At 43.1% G+C, this 15107-nt stretch overlaps 3 protein-coding genes across 5 annotated transcripts in view; 1 reads left to right on the top strand and 2 right to left on the bottom strand.

Moving 5' to 3' along the window:
* hdac5 (histone deacetylase 5) overlaps nucleotides 1-5574 on the top strand; it is an 85675-nt gene extending 80101 nt beyond the window's left edge. For all 3 annotated transcript variants that reach the window (XM_072443668.1, XM_072443666.1, XM_072443667.1), the window contains one exon: nucleotides 630-5574. In XM_072443668.1, coding sequence (XP_072299769.1) covers nucleotides 630-669 — 40 coding nt within the window. In that variant the 3' untranslated portion in view covers nucleotides 670-5574. The remainder of the gene's footprint in view (nucleotides 1-629) is intronic.
* A 582-nt stretch (nucleotides 5575-6156) lies between these two features.
* Nucleotides 6157-8481, bottom strand: pex12 (peroxisomal biogenesis factor 12). The gene is made up of 3 exons (XM_072443673.1): nucleotides 8307-8481; nucleotides 7706-8235; nucleotides 6157-6718 (listed from the first exon to the last, which is right to left on the bottom strand). The coding sequence occupies exons 1-3, from the start codon at nucleotides 8427-8429 to the stop codon at nucleotides 6316-6318; spliced, it is 1056 nt and encodes a 351-aa protein (XP_072299774.1). The 5' UTR covers nucleotides 8430-8481; the 3' UTR covers nucleotides 6157-6315.
* A 3462-nt stretch (nucleotides 8482-11943) lies between these two features.
* Nucleotides 11944-14595, bottom strand: LOC140358820 (uncharacterized). Its single transcript, XM_072443870.1, has 5 exons — nucleotides 14233-14595; nucleotides 13852-13997; nucleotides 13569-13737; nucleotides 13323-13485; nucleotides 11944-12233 (listed from the first exon to the last, which is right to left on the bottom strand). The coding sequence occupies exons 1-5, from the start codon at nucleotides 14521-14523 to the stop codon at nucleotides 11944-11946; spliced, it is 1059 nt and encodes a 352-aa protein (XP_072299971.1). The 5' UTR covers nucleotides 14524-14595.
* Between the last annotated feature and the right edge of the window lie 512 nt (nucleotides 14596-15107).

Below are 15107 nucleotides of genomic sequence, written 5' to 3'. Positions count from 1 at the left end.
TCTTAGTATTTAGACACAATACAATCAAACTTCCCTTTCTCACATTAATGAGGAGCAAAATATCACATACAAATGTTTTTTTTTAATCATTTTTATTTTGTGCATGTGTGTGTGTGTCTGTGTGTGTGTGTCTGTGTGTGTGTGTGTGTGTGTGTCTGTCTGTGTGTCTGTGTGTGTGTGTCTGTGTGTGTGTGTGTGTGTGTCTGTGTGTGTGTGTGTGTGTGTGTGTGTGTGTGTCTGTGTGTGTGTGTGTCTGTGTGTGTGTGTGTGTGTGTGTGTGTGTGTGTCTGTGTGTGTGTGTGTCTGTATGTGTGTGTGTGTGTGTGTGTGTGTGTCTGTGTGTGTGTGTGTGTGTGTGTCTGTGTGTGTGTGTGTGTGTGTGTGTCTGTGTGTGTGTGTGTGTGTGTCTGTGTGTGTGTGTGCGTGCGTGCGTGCGTGTGTGTGTGTGTGCGTGCGTGTGTGTGTGTGCGTGTATGTGTGTGTGTGTGTGTGTGTGTGTGTGTGTGTATGTGTGTGTGTGTGTGTGTATGTGTGTGTGTGTGTGTGTGTGTGTGTGTATGTGTGTGTGTGTGTGTGTGTGTGTGTGTGCGTGCGTGTGTGTGTGTATGTGTGTGTGTGTATGTGCGCAGGTCCACAGAGGAGCCCATGGAGCAGGAGCCTGTTTTGTAGGAGAGAAGCACATGTAAACTCTCCGTCGCCCCCCTGTGGCTCCTCAGCTTCTTCTGGAGTATTCTGGAGTGTTCTGGACTCACCTGCAGCAGGAGGAGTTTTATTCTGAGGTGGGAGGATCTGGGCTTGTGTCACCCAAACTCACAGCAATCTTATTCTGGTTGAAGGAGGAGCAGACGACTTGTTGGCATCTCCGTAGCAACCAGTCGTCACAGCACTGAGCTTTGACCTCACGTTTTTTTCCCCTGTCTACAGAGGACTTTTAAACAGGCGGGGGGGACGACTTGTCCACCAACCTGTTTGACTTGGATGAGGCAGATTGAGACAAAAAGGAAAAGAACCTCTGATCTGATCAGAGGAGGATGAGGAACTAGGTGCCTTTTTGTCCACACAAATAAACTGCTGAATCTGAAAACCACATCAAACCACCGCCGGAAAAACACCTCAGCAAAAAAAACTCAACAAAACAAAAACAAAGATACAATCAGCCGTCAAAGGCCTGAGTCATGCACACGCTCGCCACTGTCAGCGTCGCCTCATCTTATCTTCATGTCGATGCCTTAATTTGTTGTTCATTTAGTGACAGAGGAGTGAGTGTCATATGCTGTTTAGAGTTAACATAGAGTTAAGCCATCATACCTCACCAGAGAGCGCCATGTAACATCTCCACTGAATATTGCTTCATGTAAATATAAATGTACATAGTCATTGTCCAGAATATTTACAAATTACAGTGTACCTTTTAAAGGCAATCTTAAATATGTATAAATATTTATTATTAACAATGGGTCTGGGCGCAGACGTCTGCACAATGAATGTTACATAAACAGACAAAAGAAACATTTTGAAAATGTTAGAAAGGCTAATAAATAACTTCTACTCATCTACTACCGCAAAACCATGAGAATAAACAGATAAATCTACAGCGGGAAGTGAAAAACATCATTTCAGTGCATGAATGTTTCATACTATATCTTTTGTATATTTGGTCTAGACATCTACAAAACAACAAAGTCTGAGTGGGAATTTTGGTAATTGAGTAATGAACCAAATGAATGAAGTGTTTCCATACTGTAGTAGAATGGTATGTACTGCAGTTTGACACTATTGTGTACACACTTTTGCACAAAGAGCGAGTACAATTAACTCATTTCATTCAGTACATTTCTTAAAAATGAAGACAGTTTACAAATTGCTTGTTCTGAGGATATTGCAGATGACCAAAGCCCTGCTAAGTGCTAATTTACTCATTCTAATATTCTTGGAGCATTTGATGGCGTCTCTGCTGGTGAAGGTGCCTCAGGATCCAGTGCTCATCATGTGACCACAGCCCCGCCTCCTTCTTTCCTCTGATATTCCTGTGCGATGTAAATACTGCGTCCTGTCTGTGACGGTTCATCACAGAGACACTGCTCTCGGGCGTGGCATCACTGCTGGAGCTGATGGAGGAGCAGGGGTCCCGCCCCTTTGGCAGGGCCAGCACACTGCCCCCCACAGGCCAACACCAGCAGCTACACTCTAGCAGCTTAGAAAGGGAGACGTTTCAGTAAGTGATACTGGGTTCTGTGAGGTAGATCTGTTCCAAATGTGATAGAGACAAACTGCTTTCACCAAATGTATATATTTATAAATGGAGTTCTCATTTAAAAAAATCATACATTTTTGGGTTTTCCGTTACTGCTCACAGCAACCACCTGGAATGTAGAAAGTCATGTTTTATGCAAACTATCATTTAGAAGATGTGAACCCCCCCCCCCACACACACACACACACACACACACACACACACACACACATACACATATACATATACACATATACACATATACACATATACACACATACACGTACATACACGTACACACACTCATACACACACACACACACACACACACATACACACATATACATATACACATATACACATACACACATACACGTACACACACACACACACACACACAAATACACACACACACACATATATACACATACACACACATACACTCATACACACACACATACACAAATACATACACACACACACACACACAAATACATACACACACACACACATACATATACATACACACACACGTACACACATATACACATATACACATACACGTACATACACGTACACACACTCATACACACACACACACACACACACACACATACACATATACATATACACATATACACATACACGTACATACACGTACACACACTCATACACACACTCATACACACACACACACACACACACAAACATACACATATACATATACACATATACACATATACACATATACACATACACACATACACAAGTAATATGTGTATGTAGCACAGCAGTTATAGGTCAAGTTAAGTACATATTTCCACCACATTCACATTAGTTCAATGTTTTTTCTGCTTTATTTCCGAGCTGCCATGTGTTTGCTTTAAGTGGAATGATGACAAATACCTCATGGAACCCTTGTACCAAATACTGAGCACCCTTTAAAGGTCAGGGACACGTGCCAGACCAGCAGCTCCTCTGTAACCTCTTCATCACGTCCGTTCCCTCTCCACTTGTGCCACACATCACAGCCGATACTGTCCTGTTCAAAAAGCGGTTGGAAGCCCCATCTGAGTGTCAGGTTCGCTCTTCCGCTAACGACTAAACATCTGAGCGCGTCACGCACCTCATGTTGAACATCAGCAAACTCAATAGCAATAACAGAGCCACAACAGAAGACGTCAGACTCACAAAGAAGTGTCTGTCATGATTCAAGTTTACTGCATTTTATAGCCATCAAATATTTTCAAAGCCATATTTTTACCTTAACTTTTTACTTTACTAAATATGCATTTATATGATTCAAATCGACAGTTTTCCAGTATAAACTTAAGCACTGACTTGTTTCTCTTCTGTTCATTTTCACTTTAAAGGGAACATATTATGTCAATGCTATGCTTTTACTCATGTCACAACGTCGCTCCCTCATCGTTAGTTCACTCAAAGTTGTATTTAGATCGCTTCATGCATGTTTGACTAATCCTATATTGTCCTAAATTTGAGGCTTGAACGCTCAGCTAAACTCCGTTTTCACCTCCCCGCTATCTTCACCCACTGCTCTGTACTTACTTGCGCTTATTTAAAAAGTCGTTTAATACTAAATACTCGAGGAAAATAAACATAATATGCCTTTTTTAACACGAAGACAGAGTTTTTACGCACAAGCTAACAGCACACGTCCTCGTCATGGTGCAATACCTGATACTTGAATGGGGCCGTTCATCCGCTCTTCAGTCGCACCAGTATCAGAAAGTACATTCCCGGGGCCGATATAAAAGTGTCCACACGAGAGGTTAAGTCGATGCACATTGTCGAAAGCTTTAAGGCCGCGAAAGACTGTTTGGACTGCAGTTAAAGGACAAACGTGGTGAAGGAATGTGCTCCCACTCAAACACATCGGGACTTATTCACGTGTTTTGCTTTCCATTGGTTCATGAATGTCTTTGCCGCACCACTACGTCGATAGTCCCCACACGGTCGACATCACGAAGCTAACGGAACGGCCCAGAGCCACGTTCACGCTGGTCAAACTGCTACAACTTTAAACGGAGAGACGGACGGATGTCGTTTGTGTCTTACAGGTGGAAAGTTTGAGGCGGTGAATAACTGAGCCTCGTTCTCAGAAACTTGAGTGTGGTATTTTTGTACGATTGTTAAACAAAGTCCATTTGCCCATTGGTAGTTGGTAAAAGCGCCGCCGTGAACTGGGCGTGGTCAGATGTTTTGTTCAAGCGCATTGAGAGTAATAATATACTTATTTAACCAGCTATTGTGTCCCATCACCTGCTTGTCGCCATAGAGACGTCCCACTGTATGGCAGGGATCTGTAAGCATTTGTCGCCACCAGGCCAAGTTACAGGTCAGATCTGTGGAGAAGTGACCCCCGCTCACAGTAAGAATGCACATTTTCCAAGCAATTTTAGCAATATAAAAACACCAAATAAATACGTTTAATCTCCATGGAGACAAGCAAGCGGCAGACAAATGACCAGAAATGTGACATTTTAATAATTACCTATTAACAAGCGTTCACGTTTCATCAATTTGATCAGATAAGTCACATTTGTCGGTTGTCATTTCCTCAGGAGTCAAATAGAACATGCTGGTTTTAAACATAACCTAATTAACATTTGAGATATATAAAACAATTAGCATTTCCCCCCCAGTTCAGGACTGATTTTATCCACTACCAAACCACACACTGCATCGAAACGCACACGACTTTTCTCTCATTCGTAGGACTTTTGCTACACGAGCGAATACTACTGTATATTTCTTGATATGTTTGATACTGTGGTGTTACTGTGGTGTCCTGCTCTACTCTGGGGGGGGGCTGTACTTTTGGGATGGGACATACCTCCTCCTTTTTGTTCCTGGGAGGGGCGGGGCGGGGCTTTTTGTGTCGTCTCTAGTTTGTGGCTGAAAATCTGGCGCCGATGGCAAGCACATTCCTGACTTCTGTTTCCTGTCAGTGCCGTCGTTCTGAGGCTTTTCTCCGTCGCAGCGAGTACGACACGTGTGTAGTTCTGCCTGACTCACGTGTAAATAAAAGTGCATCGTCGTGTTCACATGTGCAATACACTAACAGAGCAATCTTATTACTGTGACTATTACTGGCAAGCGAAGCCCCTCCTCTTTTCTCTGTCCTTTCTGTTCTTGAAGTCGGGAGTCAAAGGGAAGCCGGTCGTTCACTCATCGCAGAGTTTCGTGGACGTTTAAGGAACTCTTTTTATTACTCATTGTATTGTCGTGACGTTGATCCTCAGTATCAGTTTCTTTTTTTTTTAAGTGGGCCTGTTGTTAAATTTGTCTGAAAACTCAATAAAGCAATTCACTGACAAGTTGTGGCGCTCGAATTGCGTTGTTTTGTGCCGTTGAAATACATTTGGGAGTTTGTGATTTACTCAGAAGCATCGGTTATACTGTTAAAATATGTCACTGTTACATGAAATATGGAAGCTAATTTGTTTATTTTTTTTTATTTTAAATACCGGGAAATTTCTATAAATTCGATTTTTATTTTATTTTCAGTCACAGAATTTTGCAGTATAAATTTTGTTTTTCTCAGTTAAAAATTCAAAGTGAAAAAAAAGTTATCTTTGAAATAGTCAATACATTTTCAAGCCTAAATTCAGAGTCTGAAATCATCTTGACTCTTACACTCGGTGCATTCAATCTTTAAAAGTTGCTCTTTTCATTTTAACAGAGAAAACACGATGAAAACCTTAAGTTCAAAATTCATCAGAATTTCAAATTCAAATTCAGTTGAAAGAAAATGTCTTCCATAAAAACACTTCATAAAACGTCATTTGAATTATTTTTTAATCAAATATATACATTTAAGAAAATAAAAATATTTCAATACTGTAAAATATTAAAACGTTTTCAAAAGCAGAATGTGTGGACACTAGCTCTGGACACTAGCTCTCCGGACACACTAGCTCTCTGGACACTAGCTCTCTGGACACACTAGCTCTCCGGACACACTAGCTCTCTGGACACTAGCTCTCTGGACACACTAGCTCGCCGGACACACTAGCTCGCCGGACACACTAGCTCTCTGGACACACTAGCTCTGGACACTAGTTCTCCGGACTGTAGATCTTGATGAGCTGCTGCAGGTCGCTGGGATACGCGGTGACCGGGCAGCGGCGGTGGCTCTTCACATACGTGTACACGCAGCGGTAACAGAACACAAATCCGGACGTGGCCAGGACCGTGGCGTTGGTGCGCGGCCTCTGACACAGCGGACACGTCTGGAGGCGGCGCTCGCACTCTGCCGCGCTCTGATTGGCCGGCTGCAGGTGGAGCGGAGGCGGCGGGGCGGGCAAAGATGTTAGGGTCTTCGCGGCGCTCTGGTTCTCCGAGGAGTACCACCACTCCAGGAACTGCATGAAGAAGACGCTCAGGGACAGCGTGGTGGACAGGGACACGGCGAGCCCCCTGGTGGCCTGGGAGAGCAAGTGCCACGTTCTGTGCAGCGGGCTGAGCACAAGAGAGGGACAGACAGCAGTGAGCGACAGTCTTTCCTCTATTATTCTTTTTATTTATCGATTTGTGATTTTTACTAAATTTGGTTAAGGACGACTATATTAACATGTTTCTTGTGTCATTTGGGAGTCATTACTGCGACGTCTGAGTTATAAAACCAGTTCTCTCAGCTCGAGACATGTTTTGGAGTCTGTATAGTTCAGCAAGAAGGTTACTCTGTTACTAAATTAGTTAATTAGGTCATTTCAATACTAATTATTAGTTGCAATAATCAATTAACTTGCTTCAGCCCTAGATATGTTTTTTATCTGCTGCTCAAACAAACTGAAAGAATTGACAGTTGATATAAGCCTGGTTAATTCAAAAAATGTAGAAGGATCCGGACACTTCCACAGTGTGAGTGTGAGAGAGTGTGAGTGTGAGAGAGAGAGAGAGAGAGAGTGAGAGTGAGAGAGAGAGGGGGTGAGGGGGTGAGGGGGGGGTAAACGAACGCAAAAAATGGGGCGGTAACTTAACAGTGGGAACGTCTTTGTGTCTGCAACTGTTGAAGTCAGGGGTCCCGTTTATAACTATGCAACCACCCCGGGAAGCGGGAACATTAGATTGATGCCAGTAAACTTTTCAACTTGAAAAACACATAAAATCAGGTTTAATGTTGTGTATTTGAATAGTCAGTTATAGTACTTTACTTAATTTCACCAAATTATACTGTTTTCAGGTTAAAAAAAAATTAAACCGCATCCTGTCTTTTTCTATTATATCTTTAGATCAGCTCATGACTCAATCTGGGAACCACTGGTCTAAATGTAAAATCAATGTAAAATCATGTTGTACCTCACTGCAGTTTCTTAATTGATTTGATTTTCTTCTTTTCCCCTCAATATATTTAATTTGTAACAAGATTGTATCTTATTAATGGAATGTACAGTATCTTGTTATACCTGTATTCCACTGTATCTGAAGGTAGTATAAATCACTCACCTGCCGCCCGCTGGCCCTGGCTCGCTCTCCTCCCTCAGCTCCATGTGCCTGATGTCCTTAGCGCTGAGTCGGGCCAGTCTGACCCGGGCTAAGCTCAGCAGAGGACTGTGAGTCTTGGCCACTCCGAAAACAAAGAGCAGCTGCTGACAGAAGACCAGAGCCTGCCAGGCCGAGCTGACAAAAGGGTACGCAGCGACCCCTGCCCGGTACATCCTCTGGAAGCGGCTCTGGCCCAGCCGGATCGAGAAGTCCTCCTCGTCTCGCTGCTTGGCTAACACTGCCTCCAGTTTGGCTCGCAGATATGGCACAAGGCACAGCAGGAGGAGCGAGCGCCAATAGGACCTGCTGTTCAGAGTGAGCAGCCCCTGCTGACCTCCACTGACCCTCTTGAGGCCGTAGAAGTTCTCAGAGAAGGAGGCGCTGCAGTGGGACAGGAAGTGTTTCTGCAGCAGGACATCCAGCAGCAGGTAGAGCTCATCGAAGCACCGCCAGAGGAAGCCGTAACGGGACGGGTTAGATTCAGCCAGGACCTGAGGAGTGAAGCAGCCGGAGTGAGATCTGAACTCCTGCGACACCACTGCTCATGCTAGAGGAGCTGTACCTTGACTGCGTGTCTCAGAGCAGGTTTCACAGCCTCCATGAGAGACTCCTGAGCCAACACCTCAAAGATGGAGGGCTGCTCCAGGGCCCTGCTGCTGGTCAGGTGGGCTCCGGCCTCCGCCATGATTCACACACTTCACCAAAGAGAGAAATGCTGCTTATTCCACAAAGCTATCAACTAGACCATTCTTTAAAAGGATTAGGATAGGTCAACATTCAAAATGAAATTAAATATTGAAATATAATTATAACATTATTCAGAATTGTATATAACAGTTTGATGTTCATGAGGAATAGGAAACTGTTAGTACATGTGCATAACTTACATCTTAAACACACTTTCCTCTGCACTCAGAGGTGAAAGAACACGTACCTGTGGCTAACACGTTAGCTCTAAGCTAAAGCTGCTAATGTTACGATGGAAAAGCTGTTCGTTTTCATGTCGTTCTCTGCATATTGTTGGTGAAATAAAGCTTGCATTGCACAAGACGGAACTTTTACTGTTCACGCAGGTGTAATACAAACAGACCACAACAGGGTCACGTGCGCACAGCGGAAATGAAACATAAAACCGTTCGTTGCTACTTCCGGAAAATATCCTCACCGTCATCAAATGACGTCACTTTGTCTGTTTCGTTTATTCTTTAACAATTCATATAAACCTACATAATCTAAAATATTGCCATGGCTTTTTTGTGTATTGTCAATAATAACTAATAATAACTGGTTTAATCTTCCGTAATAAAGCGCGTGTGTTTGCACTTTGCACTTACAGCCACCAGGTGGCGCCGGGGAGCCTCGTGTCGATGGTTCCAGGCTCATGCGTGTTCTGGTTTGGTGCAGTTTTGGTCCCGTTTAATCCAGATTTACCCAAGGTTTTATGTCACAAAATGTCATGATACTTCATGTGATTAACCTCTGATCAATTGTCCGGGTCCAGTTTTAAAATCAGGAGTAGAAGGAGATAATGTGGTGGGATAAATAAATAGTCTCTTCTAGATTGAAGACAAATCCTGTGGAAAATACACATCACTCAGAATTACTAGTAGAATACGGTAGATTTCATTCTTACTTTCAAGGAATCAAAAAGAATGTATCATTAAGATGACTTTTATAGTAGATCTATTGAAAGACATAAGAGCATATTTTGGAGTTGTAACTAATAAGGTACACAATAATGTGTAACGTATGTGGTTAATTCATCTCATCTCTTTGTAAGCATTGTTAAAACACAATCACACCGTGAAGACTTCAAACTGCTGTATGTAAGTAAACATGTGCAGCACGTTCAACACTCAACATGCCTGTGATGGCTCCTGCGGGTTTCTATACATCATCAGGTAAAACATGTCAACCCAATCAAAGTGTTTTATTTTGTCTTTACTGAAGCCTTTTCTCCCAGGTCCATCTCAGAGTGAGACTCCTAGTGTCCGGTTCAAACTCCCTGAAGAGGCCGTGGCTGCACTGCTCTCACACCAGAGCGGCAGTGTCTTCCCTGGTGATGATGATGCTCTGGCCAAACAAATGCTCTATAAAGTGCAGGATCCTCTACCACTTTGCAAAAATACTACAGTGTGTGTAAAAAATAACAACCAATTTGGTCATTGGCTTTGGTTGTTTTTCATACTTTTCCAAAGGTGAAAAGTGAACACAAAAAGTGACATAATGGAGACGTTGAAATCTGTTTATCTCCAGGTCGCTGACACAGACCTCCTGTCCAAACATGAGAAGTGACTCTAATCTGAGGAGAGCAGGACATCGTTTTCCACACCCAGCGCTTTTGATTTAGAAGTACTAATTTTCATCCTAGTTTTGGCTGCAACCTCCCGGGTCAAGCTGAAGGTCCTGGTTTGAAGAAGCCAACAGGACAACACCATCAGTGCGGACCCCCTCAGCCCCTGGATGCATGAACTCTGGCCACAGACAGAAGGAAATGAACCAGTGATAACGGGCCAGAGACCAACATGCACCGTTTGTCTGACAAGTGCAGGAAATGAGGTGGTGAACATCTGAAAACATCACTGCCAAACACATGATATGAGAACAAAGTCAGCTGACCTGGCTGAGGGTGTCGTGGTGGCACGTGCACTCCAAGACACACTAATAGTTTTATGGTACTAGTTTCCTCTGGATGGCACATTCAGGGAACTAATGTGGGAATGAACCCTCCTAAATACTTTTACATTCTTTTAGTTGTTTTATTTTTGAACATTTTGTGGTGCATTTTACATGTAATATTATTAGCATTACACCGTTTATTATGGGAAAACTAAATTCAGAATGAGACTCAGGCGTTAGTCAGGTTAACTTAATGCATAACTTAATATATATCTGTGAGTATTTTCCAATGGCAGCGTAAGCAATAGTTCTACCTTCAGTGAAATGTTGTATGCCAATCAAAGACACTTTTACAATACTTTCCAAAGATGACATGGCCTGGAACCACAGTCTGTTCCATGAACAGTGATTTGGCCGGTGGATAAACCAATTAGATCAGGGGCGTCCACACTTTTTTCACCGCATATACGCATCAGAGGGCCACAGAAAAGTGAATCATGAGACATTTTTGACATTGTTTCGATGTCTTCTCACCTTTAATAAGACTTGGAACATTAATATTCCGTTGGTATAACATAAACTGCTTGAATTTGTCCAATTTTACAGTCAAAAGTTCTACGCTTTGTTGTTTGGACCAACTTTGCAGGAAGCCGGAGGGCCAACAAAAATAAGTCTGAGGGCCGCATTTGGCCCCCGGGCCGCAGTTTGGACGTGCCTGAATTAGATGAACCATTTGTGCCAAAACAAACATGGCAGATTACAAGTAAAAAAATAATGTTCTGCTGGATCGATGAGCTAAGCACAATAAACTCTGTCAATCTGAGGTCAAATAAGTTTTATTTATAAGTTTATATTTTTTAAGGATTATGTGTTCTGCATTTGAGAGACACATAAAATACTACAAATTGGCTGCTGTGATTCTTTGGAAGTTAAGACGTACCTTGAGTAGGTGAAGTCCTGAAAAACAGATGCATATTAACAATAGTAAAACACTGATGTATATTTATTGTATTTACAGGTCACTTACACATTTGACCGGTGTCACCACAGCCAACAACACAGACATTTAAACACATTTTTACATAATAACGCATCTGTTGATAAAATACGGTATGAAAACTAGTTTGTTAATGGGCCTTTACTCACCAACCAACAATGAAATAATGTATAGGCCCAATGTATAAACTTTAGACTTGTTCTTGCTGTTTCTCGTTGTTGATTTGACGGTTCGTTTAAGTTCATGTGACGTCCCCACACTGTTTCACACTCTTTAATTCGTGTCATTATTCCTGCACTCTTTAGTATATTTTCTTTAGTATATTTTCTTTAGTATATTTTCTTTAGTATATTTACAGTAGGAAAATATAATCCCAATCAATCCTTGTAACATACATTCACCATGATTAATAATGAACAAATCGCTCACAGAAAATGTATTAATCACATCAATAAATAGATGGCAACTGAATATAAAACATTTGAAATATGAATACATAAACTGTTACAATATTAAGGTTAAGATGAGTCAAACAGCTCAAAGTGAAAATTACAACAGGAAATAAACCAAACGAGTCGAGTCCTCACGATGGAGGACTCTGAGTCTGTGTGTGCATCATCTCATTCTTCTTCCTGTTCCGTTCGGCCATCACCATGGCTGCCACCACGGTCACTAACACTGTCACTGTAATGACCAGTACAGTGGCCGTCTCAGCCACACACAGCCGACTGTCCACCCAGGCCAGAGAGTAGCCGGCCAGCAGAGGAGGCTCGTGGCACGTCACGTTGTGGTAGTCGTCGATGTGAAGGTAGCGCACGTATAAGATCTTACTGAAGACTCGGTGCAGCTCACAGTCACAGCTCCAGGGGTTCCCTGAGGACACGACACCATTTCAATGCCATGCTTAGTGTCTCACAATCTATTAACAATCAATGCGGTAAAGTGATTATCTCAGTTTTGTTTCTAGGTTGTTATTTAGTGTGTTGGAAGTATCTTGAAGATCTCTTTGAAGGAGATGGAGGCGTTCCTGAGAGACACCTCAAAACTACAGGACCTAATTAAAAGTGCATGTCTGTTATGATCCAGCAGCAGACATGCCTCACTTCAACCCACGTGTGAAATGAACACATGTCGCTGTCTGTGGAATGAGGTTGTTAGCACAGTGAAGCAGGATCAGCCCTGGGACCCAACGGCATCGTACAGGGTGCAACTGGTGTCCTGAACAAGGTGACCAAACCAAAGGTTCGGCAAAGAGCTGGAGGAATTTTCATTTCAAAGTAGAAAAACTCTTCAACCATTGACCGAGTCGTCAAAAGTGGGGCCCACGCCCTCATTTGGCCCACAAGCGATTGCTGAGATTTGTAAAAGTATCTGTTTTGATTCAATTTTGTTCTGCAGAGCCGGTCAGGAGATGCTGACACCACCGTCCCACTCAATTTCAGAACTTTGCACTTGGACCTAAAAACCCCTGCCATAAACAATATAGATGGATACCTTTGAACATACTTCGGGCAAAAGGCCATCACAAAAAAACGGATGACACAAACTGCACCGACGATTGAGGACTGGACCTGGACCACAACTTGGAAACGGACACATTTCTGGTGCATTTATTGCAACTAAAATGCACCAGAATATAAAAAATGTGATTTTTGTTGAAACAGTCTTGGTTGAGAGTCTCCATACCCCACTTATGATTGTGATGTGTGCAATATTTATACAATTAAATGTATTATTTAATATAAGGTTGTATTACAGATATGAAATTTCTACACATTTTGTATACTGTACATTGGAGTTGGTTTGGGAGCACGAGGCACCACTGAGCATTTTTGCTTAAGGCCCCCAAACGGCTCGCGGCCCCTCACAACTTTGACTCTTTGTGTATGAATATTGAGTTTAACTTGTTGGTTTATTATAATACATAATACATTGTTTTAGTGACATACAGCTGTTACACACCTGAGAGCTGAATGTGAGTTGCGGTGCTGCGCAGACTGACAAACGTCTTAAACTTCAGGTTGTGCAGATTGTTTCCTTCCAAAGCTAGAAAGACCAGACGGTCAAGAGGAGCCAGCGCATCACTGTCCATCTGCGAGATGTTGTTGTGGCTCAACTGCAACACCTACGCGTGAAAAGAGCAGATGTCATGGAGCGTTTTGAAGAGCGTGCAAAACAGCGAGTGCGGGCGTGTGAGCGTGTGAGCACCTCCAGCCCCGGAAGCATGTCCAAACTGCCCTGCTGCACCACGGTCAGCCTGTTGTGCTGGAGGTAGAGCTGCCGCAGTCGGGACAGCCCCTTCAGCACCCCGGGACCCACTGCCTCCAGCTGATTGTAACTCAGGTCCAGCTTCTCCAGGCTGTCCAGATTCTCAAAGCTGGTCAACAGTCACGGACAAGAGAGTTATTTACATGTGTGAAAATGACAGAAAACAACATCCTCAGCAATCCAGTAGCGCGGGGGCTCGTTGTGTTCTTCAGTGGCTTCCTACCTGTTTGGTGGTACACGCCGTAGGAAGTTGTGATTCAGCCGCAGTTCTTTCAGAGCCGACATGCTGGAGGAGAAGTCCACCGGAACTGTTCTGAGCAGATTCCAACTCAGATCCAACTTCTCCAGGAAGAACAGAGAGACGAACGCCTGCAGAGGACAGACAAGCTTATCACTGCGGTCAGACTTCAAACGTGTCACTCAAGTCAGTTATGCCAATGCCATTTGAACCCTTTTGATGCTTCGCCTGATGATCAAATCACCGCAGACATGTTTTTTGACCCAAGAGCAATTTTATGTTGTTTTTACTTTGATCGTTCAGATTATTTGGCAGTATATGTTCACATTTACTTTCCAGTACACAGAAAAGTGCTCCAGTGGATACCTCGGGCCGCAAGTCTTGGATCTGGCTGATGCTGAGGTCGAGCACCCGTAGGGACCACAGGCCGATGAAGGTGTTGGCGCCGATCTCCGTCAGGTTGTTCTCCCCGAGCTTCAAGAGCCAGGTGCCATGAGGGAGGCCCCGGGGCACGTGCAGGAAGCCCTGGTCGTGACAGTCCACCAGGTTAGCGTGTTCGTAGCACACGCACCGCACTGGGCACGAATGGGAACTCGGGGAAGAGGGCGGTGGAAATGAAACAGTCAGAAGAAAGAGGAGAAGAAAGAGAGGAGGCATTCTTCATCTGCGCCAGGAGGATGGAGAGATGTTCACGCCATAGAACAGGAACAGGAGCTGATGTGAAGACCGGTTTTGCTTCAGAACATCTACAAAATGTGAAGACGCGTTTGAGATTCTAAGATAAAATAAGAGAAACTTTGAAGATGCAACAAGAGGAAAAACAACATAAACACAATCTTTATATAGTAGGTGATTAAAAGCAGATTGAACGAGAGGATTAAGTGCATCTGCCGGCCCAGTTTTAATAATATGTTCATTATAAAACATAAAATATTAGTCAAATCACAACAAACAAACAAACAAACCCAGAACAGTTTGACAAACAAACGTATTACCTATAATGGTGTTGAATCACAACATTGATATTAATTGAACATCATATTAGAACATAATATCTATGTAGCAAAGTATGCAATATTAAGATATGAAAAACACAATTACATTTTCCAGTAAATATGAAGAATAACTCACGTGTTTTAAAACAGCATCTTTGGTTCCGTAACTACGTCGGTTCATTTGTGAGTGCAGTGAGTGGAGATGAGACTGTGGTGGTGGCGAGTGCAGCGAGCGACGCCCTAATC

This window comes from Eucyclogobius newberryi, unplaced genomic scaffold, assembly GCF_026437365.1.
Source record: "Eucyclogobius newberryi isolate DKJ021-1_F unplaced genomic scaffold, fEucNew1.0.hap1 SCAF_13, whole genome shotgun sequence".
NCBI lineage: Eukaryota > Metazoa > Chordata > Actinopteri > Gobiiformes > Gobiidae > Eucyclogobius > Eucyclogobius newberryi.
The sequence above is the reverse complement of the archived record's forward strand: the minus strand, read 5'-3'. Positions and strand labels throughout refer to the sequence as shown.